The sequence below is a fragment of the Chelonia mydas genome, chromosome 2, assembly GCF_015237465.2.
Source record: "Chelonia mydas isolate rCheMyd1 chromosome 2, rCheMyd1.pri.v2, whole genome shotgun sequence".
Lineage (NCBI taxonomy): Eukaryota > Metazoa > Chordata > Testudines > Cheloniidae > Chelonia > Chelonia mydas.
Genome location: NC_057850.1, coordinates 118,681,133 through 118,707,441, shown reverse-complemented (window position 1 = coordinate 118,707,441; position 26,309 = coordinate 118,681,133). Strand labels below are relative to the sequence as shown.

Sequence of the window (26,309 nt, the reverse complement as noted above, 5' to 3'; positions counted from 1 at the left end):
TGCTGCACAAAATGGGAAGAACGCACCTGGCTGGCCACTATGTGGGGCTGACAAGATGAGAAACAAATAAACAAACCACCACCATCATTGTATTTGCTCTGCCACAGAGTGAGCCGTTGGAAGTCAGGGAAAAGGCTCCTGTTGAATAGGCTTTACATCAAGTCCCAAGTGGCCTAGACTCCCTCTTGTAAGCTTTACTAGCTGCTGCTCACTGACCAGAATCTGACAGGAAGGCCCGTGTTCCGGCAGAAAGTTTGCTCAGATCCTGATGTTGTTAATTAGGTTGTAAGCACCTTAGAGCAGGGACCATGTGTGTTTGGCACCTAACACAACAGGTCTCTGACCGGGTCTTTTTGGTGATACAGTAATATCAATCTGCTGGAGTTTTATCTCCAAGGTGAAATCCTGGCCCCACTAAGTCAATGGCAAAACCCACACTGACCTCAGTAAGGTCAGGATGTCACCCACTGTGCCCAGGCCAAATTTCTAAACTGGGTAGTTCCAATCTGCCTCCCTAAATTCTGCAAATTAATTTGGATAAGATGTTGTATGGAGTTGCATCCAACTCTTCTTTCTATTAAAAAGATTAGCAGCATATGACTGAAAAATGGTGTGGCACACCCTGCTTTGAGGAATTATACCTCATAGGTTCCCAAACCCATTTCATGTTTTATGAAATGTGCAATTATGCTCATCATGAAAAGTTTTCAACTTTCCTTGTACTCAGCTTTTCCTTCTTTCTCTCAAGCCCAAGGCTGGCTTTAGGGGGCAATGTTTAAGGGATATCCAAAAACAGTCCAAAATTAATAATACAAAACTAGACTCTCCTCCCTTATTAATTCCACAATCTTTTTTATTCCCCTGCTCCCATGTCCATGATACTCTGATTATCTGGGTTCCTGATTCTCCACTGCCCAGCAACAGAAAGGATTCACAACTCATGCACAATATAATTAAAAGAGAAGAGTTTGTGTTCTTGTTTTTCCTTTTCCCGTCCCCATTTCTTTGGTTCCTTCTTTCTCTCCTTTCACCTAATGTTTTTCTTATTTCACAGCCATTCTCTTTTTTCTTGCTATATGTCTCTATTTTGTCCTTTTATACTATTTTACCTTGAGTCTCTCCCTATTCCTCTTTCCTTTTTCTCACCCTACGCACATCTTTCTTTCTCCTTTGGGCCTCTTTCACTGCCCACTCTTTCCACATAATTCCTTCTACCACTGAGTCTCCTATACCTTTCCCCCTTGTCCCCCCCACCAGTTTTCCCCTTTCCTCATTACATTCCCAACATTCCCCTATCTCTTTCCCTTTTTCTTCATAGCTCACATTTCCTCCCTGGCCCTCATACCAACCATATTTTGTCCATTAATCTATCCACTGCTTCTTACAAACATCCCCTCAGCTCTCCCAATTCTCTAACCCTGTTTTGTCTGAATCCTGTACTCTGAAACTTCTTTTGCCCCGCAATACCGCCTTGCTATCCTTCAGCCTTTGTCCTTTTCCCACAACAGCTGCCATCTCTCCCCATAAAGTCTACCCACATTTTCCCAGGGCCTCCCCAAACAATCCTCTTATGACATTCCCAACAAACTCCTTCCCTTCCTTCACCTGCCTGCAGACCTACACGATAGCAGCAGCAAAGATAGTGATTGCTCAGGTTTGAAATTCTGGCAGTTTCCTTCTCGAGATGGGCTTCTAGAAAGCCAGGAGATAGAGGGTGTTTGCCCTTCCACCAGCCATCGCCTGTTGCTCCATTGTTGGCCCCCACATCAGTAAATCTTGGAAGTCCAGTTGCCTGTGCTGGGTGCTTGATAGCTGAACTGCCTCTTCAGTGAGCTCCCTCAAACCCTCTGTAGCTGCAGGATGGGTTTGTGGTTCTGCTGAGGAGCAACTAGCTGCACTTCTTTGTCCAGAATCTCAGAGGACTGTGCTGGCCCACGTGACCAGTGGAGGGGTCCTTATAAATTGGATGTCCTTAAAGTCAGTCTTGGCTAATTACCTGCCATGTTCCACTACAGAGCTGGCTGTTCTTGTGTGGTAGACTGTACAATGTTCTCACTCACTGGGACAGCCGTAGATAAGACGGTAATCGGGAGAAGGATGCAGAGGAGTTGTCATTGGTACCCATCAGGTTTTTTACCCCCCTTTCTAATGTTACTACTGGAGTCTGGGAGAAGGTGGTTTTCAATCAGGTTTTGTTGCAGGGGGAGCTACAGTTCAGAAAAAATGTCCAGCTTTTAGAAACACACCCACGCTGCCATTCCTGATCTATTTTTACTTGTAACTAACATTTAAAAGCTGTCCTGACTTTGGATTTTTTGTTTTTTTGTGTTTTTTGTTCAAGGAGACAATTTTCTCTTCTTGATTAAAATCTTTAAATACAAATTAAAACTAGCTTTCTGTATTATCTTCAAATAAAATAAAATAAAAAGAGAGAGAGAGAGATGGCCCTAGGAAATAGAAAAGTAACACATCTCAATTGTTTCCTCTATTACCTGCAATTAGACTGAATTCCAAGCAAGGAGTCTCTGAAGATAATATCACCTTCCGGCCTCAACCCATGAAATGAGCTCTGCCTGGACAGATTTCTGTGCACATGCAGAGCCCCATTGACTTCAAAGGGGTGCCCCGAGGGATCCACCTTCACCGAGCTCGTTGCAGGTCTGGATCCTGAGTTTCCATGTGAAGAGTATCTTGGCTTTGTGATCAGGAGATGTTGGCAACAGATATAGACTGTTAGACTTGCCAGGCAAAATAGTCAAAATAAAGCTCTAATTGCAGATAGTTGGACACTATGTTCCTCCATAATGCTGCAAGAAACTACAAGATGATGGGCCTTTGACATGACTAAATTATAATGATTTCATCACCACTGCAGAGAGTGGGTAGACCATTATGCAGTGGGAGTGGCAGAGACTTTTATATTCTAGCAGCCACAGAAAGCTGCTTGGAGCTCACTTACTCAGCAGACAAGAAGCAGACAAGAAGGTAAACAATTTTAAAACAATTTTGTTTTATAACTATGAACTGTGATTGGTGAAGAAGGCTGTTTTAAAAGCAAACTTTTAAAATTAAGGAATTCTGTAGGTTTGCAAAATAAACAATGTTTCAGAGGGGACGGACAGTATGATCTTTTAGGTTGTTCATCTTTTGAAGAACTAGGCAACAAAAGCACCATGAAAAATCTGAACATGGAGGAGATAAGTTCAAAATTCTTAGAAGTGTATGTTGTGTGATAAAATCTGTTGTGACATATGTATATAACTGCATGTGATACTGTTGAAGTTGTAATTAGTGGAGGCCCTTGGCTAAAATAACCCAAATCTGTTGATTTGCACGGCACAATGCAAATCCTATTCCCTCTCTTTGGCTTTTGGAGAACTAGAGGTGAAAGGTGGGAGAGTTGAGTATCTTTAGTTTTTCAGTATTGGTTGGGAGGTTAATGTTGGCTCTGGAAGTATCCGATGTTGGCTTTGATATTTGGATTATGCTTTAATGTTTGGTAAAAAGCACACAGAGCTCAGGATAGATGTAGGTAAATACACAGATATAAAAGTTCTTCATGCAGGAACAAATAGAGTCAGAAAGTAGCGGAAGGGATGCACTCCCAAGGCATTAGCTACTAATTAGTGGAGCATTGCCAATGGCTTTACCAAAGAGAATGATCCTCATTATTTCATTTTACAAATGGGGAAATTGAGGGACAGAGGTTAAGTATCTTGCCCAAGGCCACTCATAAAGGTAATGGTACAGCTGGGATGAGAATCCAAGTTTCCTGACTTAAGCACAGTGTTAGGATATAGATATTCAGGCCTGTCTGCAAAGGCCTGTACTTTAAGAATTTAGGTGTATTCTTATCACTTGGCTAGTTAGAGGTATAAAAGAAAGAATCAAAATCACTGTCTGCCAGTGTAAGGTCCTTCTCTTACTGTGACAGTCTGAGGCCCTGTTCTTAGGCTAAGGCCTTTGGCTAAGCAACAGAGGCGGCCATAAGCTGGGAAGCTACCGGTCACATCCTCACATTCCAAACTAGTCACATTGAAAGAAGGTTGTCATAAATATAAGGGGAAGGGTAAACCCCTTTAAAATCCCTCCTGGCCAGAGGAAAAATCCTCTCACCTGTAAAGGGTTAAGAAACTAAACGTAAGCTCGCTGGCACCTGACCAAAATGACCAATGAGGAGACAAGATACTTTCAAAAGCTGGGAGGAGGGAGAAAAACAAAGGGTTTGTGTCTGTCTGTATGATGCTTTTGCCGGGGACAGAACAGGAATGGAGTCTTAGAACTTAGTAAGTAATCTAGCTAGGTATGTGTTGGATTATGATTTCTTTAAATGGCTGAGAAAATAGCTGTGCTGAATAGAATGAATATTCCTGTCTGTGTGTCTTTTTTGTAACTTAAGGTTTTGCCTAGAGGGATTCTCTATGTTTGAATCTAATTACCCTGTAAGGTATCTACCATCCTGATTTTACAGAGGTGATTCCTTTACTTCTATTAAAAGTCTTCTTGTAAGAAAACTGAATGCTTTTTCATTGTTCTCAGATCCAAGGGTTTGGGTCTGTGGTCACCTATGCAAATTGGTGAGGATTTTTACCAAGCCTTTCCCAGGAAGTGGGGTGCAAGGGTTGGGAGGATTTGGGGGGGGGGAAGACATGTCCAAACTACGTTTCCCAGTAAACCCAGTTAGAGTTTGGTGGTGGCAGTGGTTATTCCAAGGACAAAAGATAAAATTAATTTGTACCTTGGGGAAGTTTTAACCTAAGCTGGTAAAAGTAAGCTTAGGAGGTTTTCATGCAGGTCCCCACATCTGTACCCTAGAGTTCAGAGTGGGGGAGAAACCTTGACAAAGGTGCTGTTGGGCTGTTAGGAATACAATCCTGTCCTGATAATGCCTGTCACCTCCAGAGAAAGGGAAGTGCCTAGAAGATGTAAAAGGAAATTTAGGTTGATAGTTTTCTGTCTGGTAAAAACTCACTTATCAATAGACACAGCTGGGAAACCCTTATGTCTTTATAGATGTCGTTGTGAAATCCTCACTTCTGTATTGTTTTGTCATTATAGTTCCCACTTTGCTATTGTTTATTGGCATGGTCTCTGTCTGGTTCTGTGATTGTTTCTGTCTGCTGTATAATTAATTTTGCTGGGTGTAAACTAATTAAGGTGTTGGGATATAATTGGTTAGCTAATCATGTTACAATATGTTAGGATTGGTTAGTTAAATTTCAGTAGAATGATTGGTTAAGGTATAGCTAAGAATATTACTATATAAATTAGGGGCAAACAGGAAGTAAGTTGGGATTCGAAAATAAGGAAAAAGGAACTTGGATTTAAGCTTGCTGGAAGTTCACCCCAATAAACATCGAATTGTTTGCATCTTCGGACTTCGAGTATTGCTGCTCTCTGTTCATGCGAGAAGGACCAGGGAAGTGGGAGAGTGAAGGAATAAGCTCTCTAACATCTTTGTGCCGGGACTTGGGTACATTGCATCGGATAGGTGAGTGGCAGCCTGTAAGTCCCCCTCCCCAACAGTCTGCGCAGCTGCTTGGAGGGGGTATGGCGAACTCTTGTGATGGTAGTTGCGGGTTCTGGCAAGCTGACCTTAAAAACTTCAAAGGAAGGAGATTCCACCACCTCCCTAGGTAATGCATTCCAGTGCTTCACCACTCTCCTAGTGAAAAAGATTTTCCTAATATCCAACCTAAACCTCCCCCACTGCAACTTGAGACCATTACTTCTTGTTCTGTCATCTGCTACCACTGAGAACAGTCTAGATCCATCCTCTTTGGAACCCCCTTTCATTTAGTTGAAAGCAGCTATCAAATCCCCCTCATTCTTCTCTTCTGCAGACTAAACAATCCCAATTACCTCAGCCTCTCCTCATAAGTCATATGTTCCAGTCCCCTAATCATTTTTGTTGCCTTCCACTGGACGGTTTCCAATATTTTCACATCCTTCTTGTAGTGTGGGGCCCAAAACTGGACACAGTACTCCAGATGAGGCCTCACCAGTGTTGAATAGAGGGGAATGATCACGTCCCTCGATCTGCTGGCAATGCCCCTACTTCTACAGCCCAAAATGCTATTGGCCTTCTTGGCAATGAGGGCACACTGTTCACTCATATCCAGCTTGTCGTCCACTGTAACCCCTAGGTCCTTTTCTGCAGAACTGCTGCCTAGCCATTCGGTCCCTAGTCTGTAGCGGTGCATGGGATTCTTCCGTCCTAAGTGCAGGACTCTGCACTTGTCCTTGTTGAACCTCATCAGATTTCTTTTGGCCCAATCCTCTAATTTGTCTAGGTCCCTCTGTATCCTATCCCTACCCTCCAGCGTATCTACCTCTCCTCCCAGTTTAGTGTCATCTGCAAACTTGCTGAGGGTGCAATCCACACCATCCTCCAGATCATTAATGAAGATATTGAACAAAACTGGCCCCAGGACCACCCCTTGGGGCACTCCACTTGATACCGGCTGCCAACTAGACATGGAGCCATTGATCACTACCCATTGAGCCCGACAATCTAGCCAGCTTTCTATCCACCATATAGTCCATTCATCCAGCCCATAATTCTTTAACTTGCTGGCAAGAATACTGTGGGAGACAGAGCCCAGACTCCATCCTGTTGTTCCATTGAATCTAAAAAAGAGGGAGAGGAACTACTGTTGGTCATGACGACATCCAGAGACACTCTATCACATCTGGATTGTCACAGAGTGTAACACCAGAAGGGACCATTAGATCAGCTAGTGTGGCTTCCTGTATATCACAGGCCGCCAACACCCACACACTAAACCCATTCAGTCAGGAGAACTATAAGTTCACGTCACTAGTGGTATAATGTCACTTAAACTTATATTTGTTTTATAACTGCCTGCTTAATCTTTTCATAAATTTATAACCAATACACTGACTGAACATGGTTGTTTCTCAAAACTTGAACACAAAGTAACTTATGTGGGGCAGGGGGGAACAAACTTAGTCATCCTGAATCCATTCTATATTTCAATAATTTAAAATATTGCCTGATTCTTCCTATAACCTATAAGTTGCTCTGCTGGCATTTTTTCCCCTTCTTTATAAAAAACAGGGGATATAAATAATCCTGGGAATTACTGGCCAATCAGCCTTTTAAATTTGGTCTTTAAAATGTAGACCAGCTATTTTCAGGGGAGGTTAGAGGACTGTGCTGAGAGCTTTGACCTTCTGTACAAGAACAAGACAGCTTTAGGCATGGCTGCTCAACCACAGATAATTGTTTCATGCTCACACATCTAATTTATAAATATTGTTGCCTTAAGAGGAGAGTTTGATGTGACTGCTGATTTTAAGTCTCCTTTTGATTCTGTGGACAGAGGTCATCTTTGGGAGAAACTAAGGAAGGCTGGGATAGATTTTAGGTTACTTTATCTTTTGAGCCCCCCCATCAAGGTCAAATGGTGGCCAGGGTCAGGACATTAACTGATCCCATTCCCATTACAATTGGCAACAAGGATGTCTACTGGCCCCCTTTTATTTTTACTTTTTATATCAATGAGGTTTTGGTGGTTTTGAGGGGAAGCAGTATTTTCCTCCCAAAATTTGTAACCAACCTGGGCGTGCAGATGATGTGGCCAGGTTGAAGATTTGCTGTGTTGCCTATTATTTTGCAACTTTTATTGCAGTTTGATAACTAAATGTTCCTTCCCAATCTTGGCTCAGAAGCCTTTTGCATCATGGACTCAAAAATTGGAATATTAGTTGTACAGCAATAATGTTTCTGTTATATGGGCAATTGCTCTATTTGCCTGATCAGCAGCCAAAATAAAAATTGTGCAAAGGATATGCTCTTTATGGCCTAAATGGATCTGTTTATTCCTAACTTCTGTAATTTTATTTTTGTATATCGTTTTATGGACTGTTTCAAAAATGTAAATTGAATCTTGGAGACTGGTGTTTAAATCCATGCTTTTTAATTACTGCTTTGTAATGAGTTTAAAACTTGTATTGTTCAGTTATGGCTAATTGCTAAGATGCCATATTAACAAGAGAGATTTGATTGGCTTTCTCAGAAAGGTGTCTCACCATTGCCCTGTTTTGAGTGTTCCTTTTGAGCTTATTTTATAATTCCATTTTGAGATATTTTTGGAAACATTTGCATTTTTTCTTATTTCTGGGTTCTTGGGGCCCAGTTCTGTCCTCCGTTACAGTACAACTCACTGATGTAACTCATGATTATATAGATGATGCACACAATTTAATGGTTAAGACAACAAGGAGTACTTAGAATCATAGAATATTAGGATTGGAGGGAACCTCAGGAGGTCATCTAGTCCAACCCCCTGCTCAAAGCAGGACCAATCCCCACTTTTTGCCCCAGATCCCTAAATGGCCCCCTCAGGGATTGAACTCACAACCCTGGGTTTAGCAGACCAATGCTCAAACCACTGAGCTATCCCTCCCACTTGTGGCACCTTAGAGACTAACAAATTTATTTGGGCATAAGCTTTCGTGGGCTATAACCCACTTCATCAGAAGCATGGAGTGGAAAATACAGTAGGAAGATATATATACAGAGTACATGAAAAGATGGGCGTTGCCTTAACAATTCTAACAAGACAATTCAATTAAAGTGGGCTATTAATTTAATGGTTGTGAGTCTTTGAAAACCCCTTCTGCCTGTAGTGGGTTAGTGGTTGTCCCTCCCCCTCTGGCTCAAAGGGAGGCCAACCCAGTCACAGGGGGAATTAGCAAATAAGGGCTGTGATCTATGGGGCTTGGGCACGGGTCCTCAGGCAGGGCAGAGCAGCCAACACCCTAGGGGGGCTCTGGCCCTCAGGCAGGGCAAAGCAGCAAATAGGCCATTCAGCCTAAGGTGGGGAGAAGGTGGGGTGCGGTTGGCAGCAGGGGGTAAGGGCCCACCCTACTCCACTGGGTACCAGCCAAGGGCCCTGACAGTGGCAGAGGGCTCCACCATTGGGTCAGCAGGGATCCCACTGAAACACACTGACTCGAGCACTGGGCTACTTCCTATCATAATCCGGGGGGGAGGGGTTGCGGTGGCCAGGGATAGTTGGGGTAGTCGGCCGCTGGCAATCTCAGCAGCTCCTCTCCAGCCTCAGTCTCTTCTGAGGGCTGGGCGCTACCCAGCTCAGTCTCAGGACCAGTGGCCTACAGCAAGCAAGAGACATCTGTCTCCTTCCCTGGCTCTCACTCAACTGAACTGGTATCTGAAATAAGTTCACTTTTTCCATGGTGCAGATCAGGTGAACAAGCCTTCCTGAAGGCCATGTCCTGATCATTTAGTTAGACAGACTAGAGGAGGACACACTAGAATGAGGGAACCTGCAAGCTGTTCACATTCTGTATATCGTACAGTTTTCATTAAGGACCAAGTTATAGTTCATATTTTTTCCATTGAGTGTTTCATCCTGTAATAGATGTAGTGATCTTTGTAAATCAATTGCATGGCTACTTAGCTTATAATTGTGATTGCTAGAGATAGTAACAGACCTATTTATTTTCCCTTACCTTGTAACTAACTATTCATAGTTATAAGGGAGAGGTAGGTTATATGTAGTATGTAATTAGGTTATTCTCTCCTAGTGCTGTTTTAACTAGTCCAGAGTAGTCTAATAGTGATCTATTCTCAAAAACATGACCTGCCCATCATGAAAGAGCAAAGCAATCAATTTTAGCTATGACTTTTTCACAGTTCTTACTTGCTTAGCTATCATTCAGTAAGACAAGGTGGGGGATGATACCAGTCAGCTCTGTGTTTTTGGGGAACCAGGGCGCCGTATCTAGCCTGTCTGACTCATAAAAGACACCCCCCCACACACCAGTCTCTGCTTGAACCAAAACTGACCAGAGAAAAGGCTTGCAGAGAGCAGTGAAGGGCTTTGGGAGACACACCTAGACCCCTCCTGACAAGGGTGACAAGATTAAGACATCTCCATTAGCATACAGAATGGAAAACAGAGACAACTCCCCTAGCCTCATCTGCATGAAAGATGGGACAGGGAGACATCTCTATTTGCATAAAGAATGGAGAACAGAGACCTGCACTGAACTCTGGGATCAGAAAAGCAGGGATGCACTGCATCCTGTGGATCTCTGCTCCAGATGTTAATGAACCTACGCCTGCACACACCCAGCTCAGCAGTTATCAGACCAATTCTAGTAATGAATCCTTGATTGATATCCAAAATACTAAAGCAGCCTAGTTGCATTGTGAGCTCCCTGGAAGAAAACACCACCCAGAGCCAAGAGTGATCAGCTCCTATTGTCTAGCCTAAAGAAAACCCTTAAGTCATCAGTTTACCTATAGACAAATCTAGTGTTCTCCCTTGAACCATTGTATTTTCTCTACAAAAATCCCTACTCACCCTCCAGTCAGTGTTCTGATGCATGGACGCAAACTCTGCATCAGTTCCACTGGGACTCCTTCTTCTCCTGACTGATCGTGCTGGGGGCTCTGCCTGTCTTCTGCACTCAGGACCCTGAACTACCACTATCACCTGGGAACCCCAACCAGTTCATGCTTCAGGGAACGGTGAGATCCTTTTCTTTCTCTCTCTCTGTTTTCCTTTCTACCTCAGGTATTGACCTTTAATAATGTATGTTATGCTGGTTTAGGCTTTTCTTGTGTAGTTATCACTATTATTCAATAAATAACTTTTATGGTTAAGCTGGTTGCTTCTCTCTCTCTCTCTCAACTTTACTCTTTTGTGTTTTTAGCTTCCCCCATTTACTCTGCAGCAACGCTTCTTTTACCTAAGCTAAAGATCCCTGTAGCGCCCAAAAATATTGTGGGGTTTGCTCATCAAGTGGGTTACTACCAGTACAATTGTGACATGAAACTGGAGATAGGGAAGTGGTAAACCTGTGGCATATAAGGGGGGACAGCTGAAAGTGCTGCTTAGCCCAGCCTATTGAGTACAGGGACATATAAGGGGGTCAGCTTGAGCGTGCTGATTGACCTGGTCCACTCAGTTTTGCTCTGTGTGTGTGTGTGTGTGTGTGTGTGTGTGTTCACCTGGTTCTAGGGCTAGAGGAACCCAGTCCTGGGGAACCTAGGTCCTGCAGGACAGCTCCATTGGGAGGGGACTTGCAGAAGGAAGGAGTAGAGCTCCATATGAACACACAAGTGACATAAGTAGTACATTAATAAAATTACAGAACCCTCCCGCCCCAGAAGAGTAACCCTAATAAATGAGCATACCCCAAAGTAAAGGGCACATCTGGTAACAGGGAGGAAATATCTTTTATTGGACTAACTTCTGTTGTTGAGAGAGACAAGCTCTGGAGCTGACACAGAGCTCTTCTTCAGGTCCTCTCACCAACAGAAGGGGGTCCAATAAAAGATATTATCCCACCCACCTTGTCTCTCTAATATCCTGAGACTGACACGGCTACAACAGCACTGCAGACCATTCAGTAAGGCAGAGAAGAATCCAGTCCTACATTAGGAAATCAGAGCATGTTCAGTGCTGGATCTAGTATCATTGCCCAGGCCCAGCTGCATTCTTGCTGCTAAGCTGGGCACAGTCAGGAGCTGTACCTTGGAAAGTGGAGAAGAGTGGAAAGAAGATGGCTCATGGCTATACAAGATGGTTCATGATGATCAGTAGTAGCCTCCTTGGCTCAGGAGCACCTAAGCTTCTGTTGGTTAGCAATCAGATATAGTAATTTCAGCTGAACTCAGGCTTTAGTCTCACAAAGTTGAGCAAAGTAAATTATTCAGATTTGGTTCTCTTCTTTTTTGTTCCTAGCCATCTGTGACTTCACAATGGGCTCCATTTCTCAAGCCATTACTGAAATGGGCCTTGATCTTTACAATGAACTGAACAAAAATGCTGCAAACAAAAATATCTTCTTCTCCCCTATGAGTATCTCTACTGGCCTGGTCATGGTCCTTTTGGGTGCCAGAGGTAACACTGCTAATCAGATGCAAACGGTAAGTGTCAACAAAACACGTGTACATGCTTTTATATTTTACATGCTTTTTTCTGCTAAGGCAAACATTAAAAGTAATGGCAAATTATGTGAGAATTTTATAAAAAAGTGCATTTTCCGGGGATAATGCAGAATTAAGAAAAGAAACACTGTTTTCAAAATTGCTGCATCATGATTTCTATCACCTGCTTGTAGTATCTGACTAATGATATGATTAGGATTCAGCGGCGTAGAGGCAGGGCTTAAGTCACATGGTGACATGGCAGTCTGCCACCATTCCCTTGCCACCATCTTGGGCTCCATTTTAAAAATAATGTTTCTAGTAGTTATGTTTGTCAAGAAATCCTTAAAACTGGAAATATAACCAGTGCAGAGATGCCAGCAGAAAGCCTGGAGCAATTGTTCTGAGAGGTGTGAACTGTCCTGTTCATTTTAGTGAGGTGTTAGCTCAGCTGCTCAATGTTGACATTTTGGGGTCTAATTTTCTGAAGTGCTGAGCCCAACAGCTCCTTTTAAAGTCAAAGGAACCTACAGAAGGTCTACTTCTCTGAAAATCAGGCCCTTAAGTTTTTCACTGCTCATCAGAAAGTCAGAAAAGACAAAGTTTAGTTTGCCACTGTGTAGGACTCATCCTCTCAGAAAGCCCTTCAAACTTCCTGTCCACTAGCAAAGTTGTAAGAGTTGGTCAGAAATCAGGATTTTTTTCCTCTGTCAAAAACGTTTGCCTTTTCATCCGAAAACCAAAATGTTTTGGCCAAAAGCTGCTGAAAAACCAAAAACATTTGGTCAAAAACTTCTGAAAGATTGAAAAATTTTACTTTAGGTGTTTTTGGTTTGCTGACATCAACAGTAATCACCTTTTTGAAGAAAGCAGACACTTTCCACAAAATTTTGTTTGACTGAGACCCCAATTTTCCTTTTTTTTTTTTTTTAAAGGAAAAGTTTCAACCAGCCCTTTAAAGGATGTCCTTTTGTTTAAGCTACCTACCAATAAGTGGCTTTAGAGTGCATTTACAAAGATTGTAGCATCTATGTTGTGTGGGGCTGTCCTTTAAAAAAAAACAAAACTAAATGTTGTCCTGTATTTTCATATCAGTCCCCTTTATTTCCTTGAAATGATGGTCATCCTCTCAAACAAAAAATGGGAGAGGACTTGATTCTACTCTTACACCAGTATTAATTTGTAGTAGTTGCACTATAGTCAGTGGATTTACATTGCTGTAAAACTGATGTGAGATCAGAATCAGGCTTTTAGTGTGTGAACCACTTCTTAGTCTTAATCTTAGATTTGAAGAAAAATTCAGAATAAAACTATGAAATGCTGGACTACTTAAAAATTAGACTATGGATTAAGAACAATGGGCTGCCTCCTCAGCTGTTTTAAATTGCTAGCGCACCATTCAGGACAGGTTCCATCAGTTCAGATTTGACCCAGCAATTTAATCTCTTTATTTAGAAGACGATATTGAGAACCATAAAGGTAGGAAAACCATTCAGACATATTCAGAAGTACCTAGCAACATCCTAATTCAGGAGAAGTAAAAAGGCTTGGATTCTAGAAACTCTATGATATGGACCCTTTAATTATCTTTACCAATCAAAGTCCAGCACAATTTTTCAATCTAGGTGCCAAAAGTAGGTTCTTAAATCCATATTTATGTACATAAATTGCTGAGCAGCCACAAATCCCACTGAAGTCAAGAGAACGTGCAGTATATGATAAAGATGTGAACAAATTAGAGAAAGTCCAGAGGAGAGTGACAAATAATAAAAAGGTGTAGAAAACCTGACCTATGAGGAAAGGTTAAAAACACTGGGCATATTGAGCCTTGAGAAAAGCCTGAAGGGGGACCTGATAATAGTCTTCAAATATGGTAAGGGCTGTTATAAGAGTATGGTGATCAATTGTTCTCCCTGTCCACTGAAGGTAATGGGCTTAATCTGAAGCAAGGGAGATTTAAATGAGATATTAGGACAAACTTTCTATCTATCAGGATAGTTAAGCTCTGGAATAGATTTCCAAAGGAGGTTGTGGGATCTCCACCACTGGAGGTACAAGAGCAGACAAGGAAAACACCTGTTGGATGGTCTTGGTTTCCTTGGACCAGTCTTATTGCAGGAGGCTGGAAAAGATCAGTGTTTCCTCAACCTTTTTGATACCAGCTTGCTGTCTTCCTAAAGTGTGTCAGGAAGATTTCAGGACCTGGCGCCGGTCCATGGATAGGCTGTTGAGAAACACTGGACTAGATGACCTCTTGAGGTCCCTTCCAGCCCTCCATTTCTATGATTGGTATTCTTAGGTTACCATGTGCAGAACCTGACTGCTGTATGAACACTTTCTCAAGGCGGAGCTTGCTCCCTTTTCACCCACCCAACGGCCTTGACAGCTATACTGAATATGCTTATGTTAAAACAGGGATGGAGTTCTAATCTTCCCCAGAAAGGGGCTAATACCTCCTCTTCTTTCTGAATTCAAGTGTCAATCTCAAATTGAGATTCACACCTTGAACATTTTCAAAATGAAAATTTTGTTTTCCTGTTCAAAATGACTAATTTAGAAACAATCTACTTATAGTTAAAATATGTAAAGTAGAACCTGAAGTGTTTCAAAATCATCAGAACAAGATGTTTTGATTGACCCAAAATGATTTTTTTTTTTTTTGCTTGTGGGTTCAAAAATTTTAGATTTAGACATTTTATCCCAATTTGGGACTGGAAAACTTCTCAAAATCTCAAATATTTTGTCAGGACAGGAAAACTGTTTCCTGCTCAGCTGGTATCTAGTGTAACAAATGTCTTAAGATAAGAAAAAGCCTTTCTGTGGAATGCATTTATGCTGCTTACAGCTGCCGTAATGTTACAATTTCAATCACAGGTTCTTCATTTGAACAGAGCTGCAGGAAGTGCAAACCTTGGAACTGGGCCTGTCTCGGAAAGTGGGACAACAGAAGCTGAGCCCAAATATCTCAACGAAGGGCAATATCATGAACTTCCTCACTTCCCAAAGGTACCTCTTCTGACCAAGATAGAGTAGCATTTTCATAGCTGTAAGGGGAGCTGCAGGCTGTATAATGGCCAGTGACAGCCGTTAGAGGAGTCATGATCACAGGCAGGAGGCCGCTGTAGTATACTAGGAAATCCTTGACCGGGAGGTCGTGATTGATTGATTAAGGGCCCAGTCCTGGAGAAATCAGTGCGCGCGCGCGCACACACACACACACACACTCACTCACTCACTCTCTCTCTCTTTCTCTCTCTACTAAGATCCAGGGGAGCAATTCCCCTGCTTTTGTACACTTACTCATGCTGGCTCTCAGTGGAGCTAGGGTGAGTATAAATAGCAGTAGAGCCGCCGTAGTATGGGTCAGGGCAGTGGAGGCGCTGCTGAGCCATGCCGTGTGCATGCCCACCAGTTTCAGGCAGGCTTGTACTTGTTGCCGCTAGCTGCGCTACCGTGGTTGTGCTGCTGTTTATATCCATTGCTAGCTCCCACTGATAGAGATACTCAAACGCCCTGTGTAATGGAACGATCAGTCCCGGTATTTAACTTTTATACAACTTTAACAAAGAGAAAATGAAGCGTCTTTATTTGTACTTCGTTTGAAGCCGTCTCCTTCCCGATGTGACTTGGCTGGAGGAATCCACTCAGAGTTCCAGACACTCCTTTCCCAACTGAAAAATCTCAACAAGAGCTATGTATTGAGCCTGGCCAACAGTCTGTTTGCACAAAAAGGATATCATTTTCATCAGGTAAGTTACCTGTGTTTGTTACATGTGAGAATTGAATCAAAGCTCACCTTTATACCAGAGACTCAGGGATGCCAACTCTTGTTATTTTTAGCATACGTTTCACAATATTTGATGTTTTCCTTAAAGCCCTAACCCCTGGACTTATGATTGGGTGAAAATCTCAACTTTGTGTTTTTGTTGTTTTAAGCAAGCTTCTAGTCCTCAGGAAAACTTGAAAACATGACCCAAGTACACCCTAGAGGCTTAGAAACCAGAAGGCAAAGAAAAAGAATCCAAAACTTTTGTTAATTAAAAAATAAAAAGACGTTTTGGTCGGAGTTGGCTGCCTAATTCCTCTTTGTGGCCTTGGGAAATCTTCCTTCATGGTCAGGAGACTTTTCCCTTTTTGTTCAACTACGTGTTAGTGGGCTGAATGCACCAGATGCTCAACATAAATAATAACAACAGTAACTTTCTATGTCTGATCTAATCCTTATTTTTACACTTATTGTAGATAAGCAATTCTCCATGAAAAATCACCAATGTAATAAGGGTCCAGTTCATGATTGTACTATAAGGCAATTAGCTCTGTCCAGATGCTCAATGAATAAATTTCTAGTACTTTAGTTTCCCTATCAAGTTCAGTCCTGAACAAATTGTAAAAGAGCAGGGCTTTTTTTCTAATTGGCTTGAGTCACCCAGTTTCATATGGATGTAACCCTTCTGCCAGGCCAAGTTGATAGCAGCAAGGGCCGGGTTCAGTACACAGGGGTTCCCTCTCATCAAAGCAAATGCAAAACTGGCTCGAGCCCCCACCCAGTGACCTGGGAAAATCTTACACACCCCCTGGGCGCCTCAAAGAGGCAATACATCCCCTCTCGCAAGCACAGAGTCTCGGTGTAGCAGAGAATCTTTAATAGCATAATGTAAACGACATCAGCATTAAATTGGGGAAACACCACAACTAGTGATCATTAACCAAACCATGAGCAAAGACCCACCCCAGCAAATTGGGCCACATCCTTTCCCTCGGGTTCTTGAGCCCCAGAACCCAAACGTCTCTTGAGCCCAGCAATCCACAAATCACCCAAAGTCCAAAAAGTCCAGCCCCAGAGTTCAAAAGTTCATCTGCATAGTGTTACTCCCCAGTCTGGCTAAAACGTGCCTGTGTGTGGGGGAAAGAGGTAAGGGGCACCTTACGTGGGACCTTATGTGTCCCAAAGCTGACTGCCCCACCACGACCGCTCCACCACGACCGGCTCCGCTCTGCACAGCTCGCCATCTCACGAACAGCTCTGCTCTGCACAGCTCACCTCGCTGTCTCACGAACACTCTGCCAGCCTATCCACGAACAGCACCACTGCACTCTAGATCTTCCAGCTCCCCACTACTTGACACAGTGCAAACTGATTTCAGCTCATAGTAGTAGGAGCCTTAGTGCTGGTGCACCATAAGGCCAAAGTGAATTCAGCACAGTACCTGTAGCAAGACTCTTAATAGACCCAAAATTAGCTCTGACATTCCACAGTGGAGAGAGACAGAGGTGCAATTGGTGTTTCAGGCCCTCACAAGGGGGCCCACACCACCAGGTACTAATACCTATCTCAAGCCTCTCTCGATTCACAGAGTTTTGGAACCCATGTCCCTTGCCTAGCGAGTGCTACTTAGTTGATGGTGAGTCCCTCCATCATCACAAAAGGCCAAGTACAGTTCCAAGCACAGTTCCCATAATCAGGGTAATAACAATTTATTCTTCCCGCCCCAATAACAGAGACACTGGGGATCCCCCAACAGCCAAAGTGACGATTTGGGCAGTTATGGCCTCATTCTAGGCGGGGTGGGTGTGCCTATGCAAATGAGATCAGCCCCTGAAGTTCTTTTCCACAACTTACCACACCTCACCACCAGATGTCAGGGTGGAGCTCATCCTGACTCTGCTTACATCAAGGATCTGATTTATGGATTCTAACATTCATTAATGATCTTTATTTTACTGTACAGCAATATTTAGAATGCACTAAGGAATTATATGGAGCAATGCTGCAAACAGTTGATTTTGAAAGTGCTACGGAAGCAACCAGACAGACGATAAATTCCTGGGTTGAAAGCAAGACACAAGGTAAGAAAGCATAGTTCCGATTGTCATTGGCTTTTCTCACCATTTCAACAAAAGAAGAATCAGGATTTGAAAGCAAAAGGTTTTCCACCTGTGTGTGTGTATGTGTGTGTGTGAGTACTCGTCTAAAATATTTTAACTTTAAAAATATGAATTTGCTATCACATTCTCATTTTTATAACATCGCTTTCATGTCCTGGTTGATGGGCAAGAATACGGGTCCACAGTGCTGGGGTGACAAATGGGGGCAACAGAAGCTGTGGGTCTAGCTGTGAGGTGCAGCAAAGCCAGGGAATGGGAGAAGACAGATCGAGAGACTGATCATGTGGAAAGCAGAGCCTACAGAGGAATGCCCAGGGCGTGGATGATGTCCTAACTGCCAGGGAGGGTCACGTCATGAGTAACTTACATTTTCTGTTACCATCTCCATTAAGAACCCAAACATGAGTAATGATCTCCTGCACGCTGGCATATGGCACATTCCCTTTACCTCGGCTGCAGTCTCACCTAGCCAAAGATAATCAAACTTTGAAATTTCAATCTGAAGGTGGACAGAATGGCCCAGGGGGTTGGTTTTGAGCAGTGGAGCTTTTTCTCTAAGTCAGAGATTTGTCTTCGTCTCTGTAAACAAGTCAGTTTTGAATAAGAAGTTATCACCTGATGACTGTCCAGTGACCCATGTGGAAAGAGTTGTTGTTTTCAGTTAGGTTCCTAGTATCAGAACCTGAGGTTCATCTTTTAAAAGCAGCCTCACAAGGCTGGAAATGCATGCTTGTGCAGAGAACCAGCCCAAGGGCTGTGCCTCAATGAACTCCAGCTTCAGTCCTCAGAATGGAAGTAAAAAAACTACACAGATTATTACCAATCCCCAGAGCCATTCTGTCCATATTTGACTAAAAAAATGTAACTGAAATGGTCCTGGCCCCCTGCACAGGGGTGAATGTCTGTACCCTCATTGAATGAGATGGGTTTTGTGAATTGTCTACTTAATCCTTCTAAATCAGGGCTGAGTCATATTAGTAGCAGTGCACAGAGAAGTTTACAATGCAGCTGGCTATTTCATCCCCGTTCTGTGGATAAACGGAAAGATTTAGTTTGCAGAGCCAAGAACTAGATTTTCCCCATGTTAAATTAACCTTGCAAATAAATAAATATTGATAAATGAAAATTCAGCTAGATCTGTCTGTCTCAAATAATAATTTACATTTAGCTTGTTTTTCTCTGACTGTTTTTAAGGTAAAATCAGGGAACTCTTTGTTCCTGGTGTTATTGACTCAACTGCTGTGCTGGTGCTAGTGAATGCAATCTACTTCAAAGCAACCTGGGAATACAAGTTTGAAAAAAAACACACAATGCCAAGAGACTTTAGGATAAACCAGGTACTGTAGCAGAATTCTATATTTTTAGCTTTGTTTTATCTTAGACACCTTCAGCAATGTCACTGCAGAGCACAACTTAGATATGGACCTATAGACATTGGCATCCCATCAACCTTACAAGCAAAATGAGGGTATATATTAAGCATAACCCGACTCTTCTACTGCATGAAAGATGTTTTTCAGTAGAGGCCAGTGATCTCAAAGTGAATGAAGAAAACAAGAGCAAAACTGTAGCAATGTTAACTGCTTAGTACGCTACATACTTGGAACATGGTCTAAACACCAGGATACAGATTTATTTATTTTTAACTACACCATCACTTCCCGTAGGCCATGATCCTGGAAAGACTTACACATGTAAGTAATTTCAGCATAAGTCTGTTGACTCGTGAGTGAAGTTGAGCACATGCAGAAAATTTGAGCTTCGACTTCAGAATCTTAAGCCTAGTCCTGCAGGTGCTAGTAACACCAGATAAGTGCCAGAAACCTTAGGGAAGGAAGGTCGGGGTTTAGCCATGAATTGGTTTATGGTACTAGTGATGTCACACACAACTGGCAGAGAAACAAGAAAGTCTGAAGTTCAGATTTCTCACAATCTTAAGGCAATTGTGTCAGATTTTATTAAGTGTTCATTATACTTCAACAAAAACCATAAGTTTTGGGAATTTAAAAATAAAATCACAACAAAATGCCCATTATACTTCACATTGAAAGGCAAACTGCAAAGCAAAAACAACAACAACAACCAACACAGGCTTGTGTTTGCTTTTTTATCATGTCCAAAAAAGCCCTTTTTAAAAAAAATGTAACTTTTTTTTTCTTTGTTTGCCATAGGGATTTCAGGGAATGTCAAAGCTGGCTTTCCCTGTTAGCTGAGGTCTTAGAGGCCTCAGGTGCCTGTTCAAAAGAGGTATGAACTGAGAGAAAATCACAAATGGTGGAAGTTACACTTCAGCTAACAAGTCATTGGCCAGATATTCATGTAGATTGGAACCCATTACAATCCTAGATTCAAATTCTCCAGTCATTAGGAAACTTCCAGGGACCTCAGCTAGAGGAAAAACAAAATAGATAAGATGAGACCTGAATTTCTACAGTAATAAAACATGCAGATTTTTGTTGAGAGTCCTGTTTAAATCTTCTTTACGCATTAAAAAACAAAACAAAAAAAGGTCAGCAACCTATATTCCCACCCACCCCTTTGCAGGGTTAAGAGACTAGCAAGATGGTGTTGCTACAATATCTAATGGGTTCATTTATATCCAAAGCGTTTACTGTTTTCTTCAGAATATGGAAAAAGAGTCTGTTCTATAGCTGAGAACAGTCAATGCATTTGTGAGCACCATATCACATACAAATCTCAGCTACACCTTTTTATTTGAATACAAATTAGCAGGGAGGGGAATTTTATTGAACAGTAAAAGAAGGTGTCACCTTAAAGATTCTTCTCTGAGCAAATTGGTTACACCTAAAATAAGACTTGAACAACAACCTAAACAAAGATATAAAAGAGGATGAGGCGCCCATTAAAGATGAAAAGGAGGACTTGCGGCACCTTAGAGACTAACAAATTTATTTGAGCATAAGCTTTCGTGAGCTACAGCTCACTTCATCGGATGCTGTAGCTCACGAAAGCTTATGCTCAAATAAATTGGTTAGTCTCTAAGGTGCCACAAGTCCTCCTTTTCTTTTTACGAATACAGACTAACACGGCTGCTACTCTGAAACCTGCCATTAAAGATGGTAACTTCTAGAAGATGAATGATATGAATGAATGACTGCCAGAAAACCTAGATATGATTGTAATCCGGACATGGGTATTGGTTGCTGCACTGCTACATCATACAGAAGCCCACAGAGATGGGGAGAAATTGTGCAAGTGAATTACCAACAAATTTTGGGAAACAAAAGTCAGCAAGGTATTGAAATCCCATTTGTTAAATTGAGCAACTCTATTTGCATAACAATGAACTTCAGAGCAGGTTAGCATTTAAAGCCATATCTTCTTCTCGCAGGGGGAAGAGGAATAATGAATAATTGTTATTAAGCTAAAAGAACAGGAGTACTTGTGGCACCTTAGAGACTAACAAATTTATTAGAGCATAAGCTTTCGTGGGCTACAGTCCACTTCATTAGATGCATAGAATGGAACATAGAGTAAGTGTGTATATACACACACACACAGAGATAAGTTGGAAGTTACCATACAAACTGTGAGGCTAATTAGTTAAGATGAGCTATTATCAGCAGGAGAAAAAAAACTTTTGTAGTGATAATCAAGATGGCCCATTTAGACAGTTGACGAGAAGGTGTGGGAAATAGATTCAATATGTGTAATGACCCAGCCACTCCCAGTCTCTATTCAAACCCAAATTAATGGTATCAAGTTTGCATATTAATTCAAGCTCAGCAGTTTCTTGTTGGAGTCTGTTTTTGAAGCTTTTCTGTTGCAAAATTGCCACCCTTAAATCTTTTACTGAGTGGCCAGAGAGGTTGAGGTGTTCTCCTACCGGTTTTGAATGTTATGATACCTGTTATTAAGCTCTGTCTTTGTACAGGGGCAAGGTACAAACAAATGGGGGAGCTTCCTGTGTTGAAGTGCTCAGGATTCTAGGAGACAAACTATGGTTTGGTTGCACGGTTCATAAAAACAGGGAGGCTACACTTTTATGGCTTGTCAGACATCAGCATTTTTTCCAACCAAAGTCATTCCACAGCTCTTCCTGTGTGGAGCCTCTGAAGAAGCTGTGTCACAGGCAGAACGAGGGTGCGGGGGGAAGTCTCCCTTCCAAAAAGCTTCTATTCTATGGCTTTCAGCAACATTACCATTCTCCTTTACCTAACAGTGCCATAGAGATGTTACTTAAATGACTGGTTAGCAATGATTTTCACCTTTCCTGTGTTGTTTTATTCAAGCCAAGTATTTCCAATGACATACAATATTTGAAAGATATCAGGAAGGTGAACTGAACAAGTTGGGATGTGTGTATTTTCCTTGATCTTGCTATTTGAGTACTGATCACACTTATGCTGGTTTTATACCAGCATAACTCCAGTAGACCTGATTCTCCTCCCACTTACACCAGTTTTAACTGACTTCCATGGAAACAAAATAGTGAGGGCTCAGCACCCACCAGCCAACCGCTAATCAGCTGTTTGGCGTCAGGCAGGAGACGCTGGAGGGATGGTGCGGAGCTGGGGTGGGAAGAGGTGGACCAAGGGTGGGTGCTTGGGGGAAGGGATGGTGTGGGGCAGGGGCTCAGGGCAGAGTGGGGGTGGAGCACCCTCCTGGAAAGAAGAAAGTAAGAGCCTGTGTTTCCCCCACCATTTGCATCCTGTTTCTCCTCCACCTCATGTGTATGTTAAAAACAAGAGAAGTCAATAACCTTCACACATCGGGATGGAGAGTAAAAGTAACCCTTCCTTTTTCATCAAAGAACGGTTGCTGAAACATGGGAGATTGATATTTCGCCTCCAGCAAAAGGAAACAAACTTGAATAGGTTTTAATTAAGTTTGTTTTGCATAATCACTCAATTCCAGTTTCACTGTAAATGCTTGTTTTAATGTTTCATTCCTTCTTGTGTTTAATTAATAAACTTTGAACTTTAGAAGGAATGTTTTTGGGTGATTGTCAAGGAACAGAGTAAATCCAAGGCACCTGCAGAAAATGATGCATCACTGTTGGACAGTGAAAGAGTTGATAAACATTTCTCTCTTTCGGCCCTTGATATCAGTTCAACAGCCCCACTGGCTTTCCATGATACGTAGGCTCCTAAGTGCCTTAATAATGCTTGAAAATGGGACTTAGGAGCCTAAGCCATTTCGCAGCTTTTGAACATTTTACCCTCAGTTAACATTGCCAGACCACTTGCCCAGGATCTACATTAGGTCCAACTTCTTGTCTCCATTACACTACTTTAAATCTGGAGTGATTCCACTGACATCAATGGAGTTACTCTGGAGTTACATCAATGCTCTGAAAGCGGAATTTGGCCTTTGCACTGGAACTCAGCTGCCTGATTTTTTGAGAGTTGATTCTCACACCAGAACAGGACTGACTTCAGTCGAGGCTATCCTGATTTACAGCAGTGTTTGATATCCCCATCAGGCCCCAGATCTTTCGGTGTGGAAGCCCCCAGTATTAATCTACTACGTTCCCTCATTTTGTTCAGTTTTCAGCACCTTCTGTTTGTCAAATGATCATCCCATTTTAAACACTAGCTTGAGCAATACTATGCCTTGATTGATAGTTTTTCAATTTACGAATGTAAATGATTTATAAAATATTTATCCTATCTGCAATCAGTGTTCCTGTGAGCACTTCACATTGTCTTTTGTTCAAATGCAGGAGGGCACTGTCAGTTGTATTTATGTATCATTTTCTTTTAAATAGAATGAGAGCAAATCTGTGCAGATGATGTATCAGAAAGACAGATTTAAAATTGCCCACATACAGGAGATGAATGCTCAGATTCTTATGATCCCTTATGCTGGAAAAGCACTGAATATGATCATACTTCTACCCGATGACATCACTGGTCTGGAACAGGTACAGGACATTATACCACTGAATATCTGTGAAGTAGCCCGAATGTTGGCTCTCCTTTTTATCTGAATTAAACTTAGATAAAGATCTGAAGTGTTCAGAACTTCTCAGTTCCTTTGTCATTTATCGTGATCTCTCTTTTGGACCCTATAGGTTGAAAGGGCAATGACTTATGAGAAATTAACACACTGGACTTCCTTGGAAAGTATGAGAGAGAGAGAAGTGGAGGTGTATTTGCCCCGGTTCAAACTTGAAGACACCTTTGATCTCAACATACCTTTACAAGAGATGGGGATGATTGATGTCTTTGAGCAATCAAAAGCTGATCTCTCTGGAATGGCTCCCTCACGACGGCTGTTTCTGTCAAAGGTTGTCCACAAGGCCTATGTGGAAGTTAATGAGGAAGGCACTTTGGCAGCAGTTGCTACAGGAAGTGTTGTTGTTAACAGATCCTATCCATCTGGTGATCTGTTTATGGCTGACCATCCTTTCCTTTTCTTTATACAGCACAATCCCACCAATACCATACTTTTCCTGGGAAAACTCTGCTCTCCTTAAAATCAAGGCAATTTTCTACCTCAGCAAGCACAGACAGATTATGTTATATTCTTCTACCATGAAATACTAGGACAAGTTTATTTTCTTAGTGTTTTTATAATCCTTTGAGATAACAAGCTAATAATTTTGGTGATGGCTCTTTAGATCCTTTCCATAGAGAGGAGAGAATTAGGGTCCATTTCAGGGGCACAGGACACTCCCACAAAGCAGAATCCCTTTTGCTAACATAGGTCAGCAGTTCAGACTGAGCTCAAATTCAAGAAGTACTTGGCATAGCACCTTCATGCTTCTGATCAGCGTAGTTATAATGGAGTCTTACTCTGTTACTATACTTTTAACCAACCCACATACTACCCAATTGCAGCTCATGTGGCATCCATTAACTAGGTCTTAAACATCGTCGGCCAGATTCTTGATCCCAACTAAGAACACTCCATAGCAAAGCAGGCACACAGTTGCTCTGAAAGTGTAGCCAAGGACTCCTGTTGGTAGGTATCTGGCCCTATGTCACCTTCCCCCTCCCTCGTCCACATAGGGTATGTCTACACAACAATTAAACAATCGAGTCTGGCCCGGATCAGCTGACTGAGGTTCGCGGAACTCTAAAACTAGTGTAGATTTTTAGGCTTGGGCTAGAGCCCAAGCTCTGGTACCCCATGATGGGGGAAGAGTCCCTGAGCCTGAATGTCTACACAGCAAATTTTAGCCCCACAGCCTGAGCCCAAGTCAGCTGACTCAGGCCAGCTGCAGCTGTGCTGAAGGTCCTTTATTCCAGTGTATACATCTTCCTAGAAGACATGGTGGGGTTAGAGAAAGGAAAAGTGACTAGTGCTCCACTAATCCTGGTCCCTATGTCACAGTTGTTACTGCAGCCATTCTAATTTAGGACAGTGATTAGGATGCATTAAATCAGCATAGGGACTGTTTGGGGCCCTGGCCAGCCCAGTATCAGAAACAGAAAAATGGTAGAGAAGGGTCACATTTCTCCCTACCCCACTTTCTGCAGCTGTGTGCTAAGTCTGAACTTGACTCAGATGGCAGTCCAGCCCTGAAATTCTCTTTTCTCATTCATATTCAAATAAGAAATATTTCCCTACAGCAAATAACCATGTATGTGCCAATAAATGCAACGCCTTACCTGTGATATGGATGCTTGATTTGTCTTTGTGCTATTTTACACTACATTAAAAATCAATTGCACATAAAGTCCCCCTACCCTCTTTTTTTTTTTTTGCACATAAACCCACAAGATTTCAGTTTACAAAGATTTACACAGGAGAGTGATGCAGTGTGACTTGGGTGTCTTATCTACATGGTATCTGAATTTTGTCACATAGCTGGAGCATTGTTTTGTATTAATGCAGCACATAGGCCCCATATCACAACTGCAACTCCTATCACAGGGCAGCTCGGTGGCTACCCTGTGTACCACACTGCCTACCTGGTTCATGTGGTCTCACAATCTCAACCATACACTAGGTTGTAACCCTTTCATCACTTATGTATTTATTATTTCCTTACAAAGTATAACAGTGTACGCCAGGCTTACAGTAGGAGAAAGCTTCCATGCAGCCATCACTCCTCAGCCCAAACTCACCCTCTGAACTTAGGGTCATAGGGTTAGAAGTGACAGAAAGGGTCAAGCTTCCTCTTCCTGTTCCTCCCACTGATAGCCTTTCAGTTACTGAGCCCATTGCCCGATTTGTCCAGCAATTGTCACCCCAGTGTTAGTAATCCCCAACAGAAATCAATTAATTGGCTTCAATTAAGACTGCGCTCTTCCCAGTGCTGCAGCAACCTCCGTGACCAGGGTGCTCCTAATAGTGCCCTGTCACTGAGCCCCATCTGTACACATTATAGAAGATATATTCTTCAGGGCAGGAATTGCAAGACAAATACAGGGTGGGAGAATGGAAGTGCCATCTCTGCTCTACAGATGGGGAACAGAGATTAAAGTGATTTGCCCGAGAATATACAGAAAGTTTGTGGTAGAGCAGGAAATTTAACCCAGATCACCTGTATTCCAGTCCCACATCATAATCCCCAAACCAT

General features: G+C 42.3%; 1 protein-coding gene across 1 annotated transcript; it reads left to right on the top strand.

The window, feature by feature from the left end:
* Nucleotides 1-2,966: 2,966 nt before the first annotated feature.
* On the top strand, nucleotides 2,967-24,653 carry LOC102942075 (leukocyte elastase inhibitor). The gene is made up of 8 exons (XM_007058816.4): nucleotides 2,967-2,985; nucleotides 11,745-11,929; nucleotides 14,804-14,935; nucleotides 15,535-15,678; nucleotides 17,659-17,776; nucleotides 19,010-19,152; nucleotides 23,547-23,702; nucleotides 23,853-24,653. Exons 2-8 carry the CDS (start codon nucleotides 11,762-11,764, stop codon nucleotides 24,255-24,257), a joined length of 1,266 nt encoding a protein of 421 aa, XP_007058878.1. The 5' UTR covers nucleotides 2,967-2,985; nucleotides 11,745-11,761; the 3' UTR covers nucleotides 24,258-24,653.
* Nucleotides 24,654-26,309: the final 1,656 nt, after the last annotated feature.